The sequence below is a fragment of the Gossypium hirsutum genome, chromosome D10 (genome assembly GCF_007990345.1).
Source record: "Gossypium hirsutum isolate 1008001.06 chromosome D10, Gossypium_hirsutum_v2.1, whole genome shotgun sequence".
NCBI lineage: Eukaryota > Viridiplantae > Streptophyta > Magnoliopsida > Malvales > Malvaceae > Gossypium > Gossypium hirsutum.
The window spans coordinates 53,039,417-53,047,049 of record NC_053446.1 but is presented as its reverse complement, the minus strand read 5'-3'; the positions used below and the strand labels follow the sequence as shown (position 1 = coordinate 53,047,049).

Genomic DNA, 7,633 nt, shown 5'->3' with positions numbered 1-7,633 from the left:
CCGAAGATATAAACAAAAGTGACTACTTTGATTGTTTATCCAGTATGTATACTACAATTAAAATACTATTATTATTCTATAAAACTAACTTATTAAACTTAAATAATGCATGTGTACATTTGAAAAATCATAGAATAATTAGATATGAGTATGGTTATTTATAATTACCCACAGAATTATTTTAATTCTTAACCCTCTCTTATGAATCGAAGTGTAGAATTAGATGTACTCAACTACTTCAATTCAATAAAACCCAGATTATCCAACCATAACTCATTTTTGGTATTATAAGCAATGTAGGTACATTTCCATACTCATAGTTCAGGACATTTATTTTGGGCAAGTTTATAACTTTTCTATCGACAGTTCTCTTGTTCCATTTATGGAAATTGATCTTATATTATTATTATTATTATTATTATCCCATCCATGCATTTGATGCTGAAATAGTTTATTATTATTAGATAAAAAAAAACTGTTCAGCATTTGGAATGAAAAACATGATTCATCAATCATGACGTTAATATGCTGATCCTTGAGCTGTACTATATAACCAGGTAAAATCAGACTCACAACAGATTGGGAGTAATGTTAATAACTTACACTAAATATTCGACATGTTTGATTGCAAATCAAAACGCCTCGCAACCAAATAAAGTAGCACGCTATGTGTTCGAGTTATTGTCCCACACAGCTTGACCTCTTTAATCACTAAATGGCGAATGCCATCGAAAAACAACTACAACATGCATTTTACTTAAAAATATTATTACGAGGAATTGTATACTCCTTTTTTTTTTCTTTGACATTTTACAAATTTGAATCCTCTTAAAACAACTGCTCTCTACATCACTATTCCGTGCTTGCACCATGAAATGTCTACGTGTTCTTGGTGCAGTTTTTTCTGAGTGTTAGGCGAAAACCGGGTTCAGGGAAGTAGAAATCTATCCGGTTTATGAATAATTTATCCGTGTTCTACTGCACTTCTAATGGATACCGGAGGATCTTGGACAACACCTCTGGATATAAGATCATGATTAAAGAATAACACAATAACAGTTATATCGTCGTGAAAATGGCGTCGGACTTTCTTGTCGATGTTCCGGAGATCAGAATATCTCATTTCTCGTTTTCTTGCTGCTTCTTGTAGGGCAGCTTTGACCAGCCTTTTGGCACTCCCCTGCATTTGTAGAGGCTCATGAGAAACACCTTAAGATTACATATCATATCCTAATAAACTCAACTACAAGCAGTCACATTTGTGAAAGTAGTTTAACCGACTGAATAAAGGCTGTAGAATTCGGAAAAAGTGGAACTCATAATTGGAAATAAACGGAATTTGGTATTAATATGCTCACATGAAAATATTGAGGACCGAGAAAAAAGTAGTTTAGTATCAATAACAAAAGAATCAGAAATGAGGTTTGTCACAATATTATCAGAAAACGAAAATTGGTATCAACACTAACCATGGAATGCGATGACATCAATAAGGTGTGAAAACAGAAAAGCTCTAATGCAACAAAACTATGCCTTTAAAAAAAACATAGAAGTAAGGACAATCTTACTGCACGCGGATGACTGTGTACAATATCCACAGCTTTTTCATTACTCAAGTGTTCCCATAGACCATCGGATGCAAATATAAGGAAAGAATCATTTGGTTGGAGATCATGAGAAATAATAGTCGGATTAGCACTCAATATAGGCAGGTTCATTGGTTCAGGAAGTCTGAATTTTCCGTTAATTGGTTCCCTGTTGTACCTTGCGTGTTTCATATAAACATCGCCTATAGATCTAGAAACCTGCATTGAATACAACCATGAAATTGAGGATATGACATGATGATTTACGATGGAATAGGATTATGCAATTGAGAAAGCAGGGTATAATGCCAATGCATCTAATGAACTCTGAAAGTCTTGCATGAAAAAGGAAAGCAATCAGAATCCAACATGTCTGTCTTACACTGAGAATCCTACTAAGTAATCTGTGTGTAAGCATCTGAGGCAATAGTACTTACATAATAATCGTTCTCCTAAATTCAAAACGGACATAATACACTTTAGTCCATGAGACCTAGATCAGCATCTTTTTGTTGGTTTTTTGAGGATAAGCCTATAAGCTAAGTATTATATTATGAAGATTTCAGCAGTGGAAATGGTTAGACAAATTTTATGCGTGCCTGAATATGCTGAATCATACAATGTGGATGTTTATATCACCTGAATAATGCCCTTTACTCGCCAAACTCCATGCTTGAGGACAACGATTTGCGGATCATTTGGGTGTAATTCCTTAAGTTCCTGTCTGATAGCCGCGATATTTGCATTGTGTTCAGTTGACAACTGCAAAGCAGCAATTCCTCCAGTGTTGCCAACCTTCTTGCCCAGTACAACGCGCGAATCACCAAGATTCGCAATGAAAAGCGTTTGCTGATGTATTACTCCAACCAGGCAGCATGTCCCAACTGTTGCCATATTGGGCCGAGTACTCCATGACTCTGACACAAGGGTAGTGAACCCTTCTTCCGTTTGACGAAAAGCTCTTTGAATGGTCTCGGCAGTCACAACCCCCTGTGATTCGGCTGCTATTGCTGCATAAACACAAAGTCTAAGAACGCCAACATAAGAACAGCTCCTTCTCTAGGAGTTAACCAAAAACTAATGCAATAGAGGGAATTCTTGGGTATTAAAGGCAACTTGCAGAACATAATGCACCATTTAAATACATCCAAACAATACCACATCCGGCTGCTTTTGAACCCGAATTCACTCTAATTTTAGCCACAAAATGAATAAGAAAAGAACTTGATAGTTAACTAAAAACCAGCCAAAGTAGCAAAATAGTTTCCAACTACGAGCATTTTGTTGCCTGCTTTCAACTGTTAACTGTACTCAAATACTCGATAAAAGTACCCAATCAAAAGCTGAACTTTTCTGAAGCCAAGAAAAAAGCAACAACTGACTGAAAATTATATTCATTTAGTAATCCAAATATGAACACATCTAAAAGAAAACCCTGAATAGTAAATAATCGAAGTTTACATTTTAGGGTCAACAGAGTTGAAAGCAAGCATAAGAAATTATTGACAACACCCAAAGTGACGAACCTCGAAAGTGCTTGAACAAGTGATCGCAAACGTAACGAGCCGTCTCGGGTCCGCCGTGTCCATCGTAGATCCCAACAAAAGTACCGTATTGGCCGGACTCGATCTGGCTCTGATCCTCAAGGACCTGGTTGGCTTGGATCACGGCCATGGAAAAATCCCCGGAACCATATTTCCCTATATCTCGATACCAAAGCAACCCATCTTTACCTTCTTTTGAGCCGCCACTACTTCCTCCGCCGCCAAGAACGCCGTTCGCCCCGTGATTTCCCTTCTCATGCCCGAATGGCTTCCAGCAGAGGGAGAGAAGATTCATGAATCCCTGGAGCATCAGACATCTCTCATCATCAAAACAAACAAACAAAAACCCAAAATCCCAAACCACCGTACAATTCCAAATTTCACAATAGGATGATGTGATCTGAGGTTTAAACCCAAAAAAGAAAAAAACCTCCCACCAAGTGGTAAAACAAGGAATCAAAAGAATGATATATGATGATTGAAGAAAAGGGTATGCGTAGGATAAGATGTTGAAGGTGGATGATAAAGAGGAAAGGGGGCGGTGGTGGGTGTTCGGTGGTAGAGAAACAGAGGAGGGTCGGTTGTTTTGGGGTGGTTCCTCTTTGAAGCAGATGGGTGTTATTTTCAATGTTTTTTTGTTTGTTTTGTATTGGATACAACATTCAAAAAAGAAAAAAAGAAAAAAAAAACAGCAAAAATCACTTCAATTCTTCTTTTTTCTTGTGTGTTGTTGGACTTGTATCGTGCCAATGCCTCGATGCCGCACTTTTATCCGGAGACAGCTTGTTTTCTTTTCGATTTTGTTTTTGTTTTGTTGCTTTGTTTCCTCATCTCCTCTGCTTTCTTTTTCTTGTGAAGTAATTTCTCAGTTGATGATTGAAACCTTAAATTCTTTATAAATGATTGCTAATTAAGTGCTTTTCAAGTCTGATTTTACTCAGAAGTAAAATATTGTAATTCTCTTCTTATCATCTAATCATCATTAGAAAAGTTTACTACCACATGATCTTTAAATTGGAAGAACTTATATATTAACCACCATGTGAATTAAGTTAAAATTTAATCAATAAAATAGATATATTTATATTTTTTCACTTAAATCATAATAATATCTATATCAATTGAATTAAAACTCAATCGGTTGAAACTTATGTTGTTACTTAGATTAAACTAAGCGATGTATTATATTTCGTTAAATGTAGTGAAGTTTTGGCTTTTCAAAACATAATTGAAGTAATCATTATTTAAAGAAACGGATAGTTATGAAGCAGGAAATGTTAAAATTCATTGAATAAACCGCCGATTGACTTAAAATTCAAGATAAGAGACAGACAGCTCCATAACTAAAAAGGACAGTTCCAAAATGAGTGCTGGTTTTTCATTTATTTTTAAACTTGCGTTGACATTTAAACAAATAGGAGTGGGGGTGGTCCCTTCGAGAATTCCAATTTTGAACAAATGGGGAAAGCAAGCAAAGCATTAAATAAACTACCCCTAATTCCCAATAATAATAATGAAAAAACCCTAAATATTTTGGCTTGTTCAGAATTTGGACCAGTATTTGTGCGGTCACATTTTCTGAAAATGGGAGTGAAGGATAGAGACATCAACATCTTTGCTAGCTGTTGGCTTTGGGTTTGCCAATGAAATAAGGACAACCCACCATTGAAAGAGCCCTTCATCCCATCCCATGCTTCTATCATTGCTCTCATTTACTCTACTATTTGACGCACTTTTTTTCCTTTTGCCATCTGATGACACCATGAAAATGAACCCCAACACTCCTTTTTAGGCTATTTTGTTTGTCACCCCCCTGGAAATTTGGCTCATGTTTTATATTATTCACCTCTCAATCTGGTTTTACGATAGCAATAGGACGCACCTTTTTCTGTTTATATCCATTTATTAAATTTGTTTTTATCCCAGACTCTAGTTATTATTAGTACAGCACGTTTCACATTCGATTAATTATTTACTTGAGTCCATTTATGTAGTAAAAGTTTGAAAGTTAAAATATAAATTAAAATGTGCCTTTAATCTCTATATTCTCTGAAAATTAAGAGTTTAGTCTCTGTACTTGTATTCTTACAAATTTAGTCCTTCTATTTTTCAAATTTTAAAATTTAGGTCAAACTGTTAACACGGTTACCTTTTTTTATTGTTAAATCAATTTTCGTGACATTTTGAAATTTTAAAAAAATGATTCACTTGATAGCTATGTAATTGAAAAAAATTGTTATAATTAACCTGGATTTAACAAAAGAAATTTAACAATATTAATAATTGAACTTAAATTTTGAAATCTGAAAAGTAGAGGAACTACATTTCTAAAAATACAAGTACAAGGACTAAATTCCTAATTTTTGATATGCATATTTTAACTTAAAAAATATTCTAAGTCATTATACACTTTGTACATTTGCAATTTAATCTCTCTACTTCTATTTTCTTAACTTTAGCCTTTTTACTTTTTGGGACTTAAAATTCAGTTTCAATTGTTACCATGTTAAAATTATTCTATTAAATTCATAAGTGACATTTTAAAATTAAAAAAAATTCACTTGATAGTCATGTAATAATAAAAATATAATTGAAGATGTTGATGTATAGGGATCAAAACTAAAATTTAATCATTGTCTTATAATGTAAAAAGAAAAAAAAAGCAAGGTAAACCTAAAAGAAACTCGAAGCTATATGTCAATCTCTATGATCTTAGGGAATTCAAATTATATATAATCATGTAGCATTTTAATTCAAAAGTTAATGATACTAACAATCTGGATTAATTAATAACACTATAAAAATATATTGACCAAAATATATTAGAAATTAGTATAGATATTAAATATAAAATCTAGACATAATGGAGGGACCAAAACTGAAATTTAACAATTTTTTATGATGAGAAAAGAGAGAGCTCCAACATCAGTATAGCAACGTGTCAAACAAATGAAGGTTTTGGATCTTTGGTTTATATATAGTTACTTGTACGTTCCCACACTTCAAGATGGGTTAATTGTTTGTTTGTATCAAATTATAAAATAAATATTTGAAGGTTAAAATATACTCTAAGTCCCTATACACTTCATACATACATTTGAAACATAATTCCTATTTTTATTTTCAGAATTTTAATTTCTCCACTTTTTGAATTTAAAAATTTTGGTCCAATTATTATTATTATTAATTTTTTTCTATTAAATTCATTGGCATGATATTTTAAAATTTTTTAAAAAAATCACTTGGTAGTCATGTAACAATAAAAGTAATTTTAAAAATAATTATGTGGATTTTTTCTTAAAAGTATTCATTCGAACTCATCATTATAAAATAATTTTTTTCGGAAAGTGTTTCTAAGAAAAAATGATATTAGCATTTTGACGGAAATAGTTAACCATATTAAGTATTTAAACTATCTAATGACATTATAAAAATAGAAAGACCAAATTACATAAAAAATTAAAGTATGTAGATTAAATATCAAGTTTAGGCATAATAAAGAGATCAAAACTAAAGTTTAACCATTTTTAAATGTAGAAAGAAAAAACAAAATCAACATGTTAGTGTAGATGTAATTATTTGTTTGTGTTAAATTATAGAGTAAAAAAAGTGAAGGCTAAATGTACTTAAATTCATATATACTTTATATATTTGGAATTTAATTCACTACTTTTATCTGTAGGAATTTAGTCTCTCTACTTTTTGAATTAAATAAAAATTCAATTCTATTTGTTACCACGTTAAAATTATCTATAATAGAAATATATATATATATATATATATATAGCCACGAGTTTGAAAAAAAAAACTTTTGAACTACGAGAATATTCATTTATTTCCCATCACATCACTATATTCACATTTAAAAATAATTATAATATTTAATTTAAAATTATTAGTTAAAAAAGTTAAAGTGAAATAAAAGTTGTGAAAATCACATATTTAAAAACATTATAATTTAATATACAATTATGAGAACAAAAAAAAATTGTACTTGAATAAAACTTTAAGCATAAAATATTGGAAAATTTTATGATAATTAGAATTATTATTTAAATTGTTATTTAAAAAACTTTTGACTTAAAAAATTTGTGCTAAATTTATTTTAAAAAATGTTTCATTAATTTTATTGATGTAAAATAGAGTTATTACTTAAATAAATTTTAAACATCTTAATTATCACTTAATTAATATTAGAGTTATGTACCAATTAAAATTTATGTTTAGCTTTATAAATAGCATCCAGTGGTTATATTTAATCTAGTAATATCTAAGAAAAATTGAATATTACTTTAATTTATGATGAGATAATATAATATGCTAATTTTTTTTATAATTATGTTGTATGTTGTTTATATCATGTGAAATAAGCACTCTTAAAACTGTTTCTTTTTTTAAATCTGTTACTTGTTTTGCATGTGTGGAAAATGATTTATAAATTTGTTTTCAAAAGAAAGTGAAATTTTAATAATTATTTTTAATCATCATTATTAATATAATTGT

The 7,633-nt window shown here is 30.9% G+C and overlaps 1 protein-coding gene across 1 annotated transcript; it reads right to left on the bottom strand.

The window, feature by feature from the left end:
- Positions 1-515: 515 nt before the first annotated feature.
- On the bottom strand, positions 516-4,125 carry LOC107915085 (probable protein phosphatase 2C 42). The gene is made up of 4 exons (XM_016844201.2): positions 3,113-4,125; positions 2,226-2,596; positions 1,569-1,805; positions 516-1,180 (listed from the first exon to the last, which is right to left on the bottom strand). The coding sequence occupies exons 1-4, from the start codon at positions 3,438-3,440 to the stop codon at positions 965-967; spliced, it is 1,152 nt and encodes a 383-aa protein (XP_016699690.1). The 5' UTR covers positions 3,441-4,125; the 3' UTR covers positions 516-964.
- Positions 4,126-7,633: the final 3,508 nt, after the last annotated feature.

Coding starts and splice junctions, on each gene's coding strand:
- LOC107915085 (XM_016844201.2), bottom strand. CDS start 3,440: ATGCTCCAGGGATTCATGAATCTTCTCTCCCTCTGCTGGAAGCCATTC. Junction 1,806..2,225: donor GAGTAAAGGGCATTATTCAG/GTGATATAAACA, acceptor TATTCAATGCAG/GTTTCTAGATCTATAGGCGA. Junction 1,181..1,568: donor TACACAGTCATCCGCGTGCA/GTAAGATTGTCC, acceptor CTACAAATGCAG/GGGAGTGCCAAAAGGCTGGT.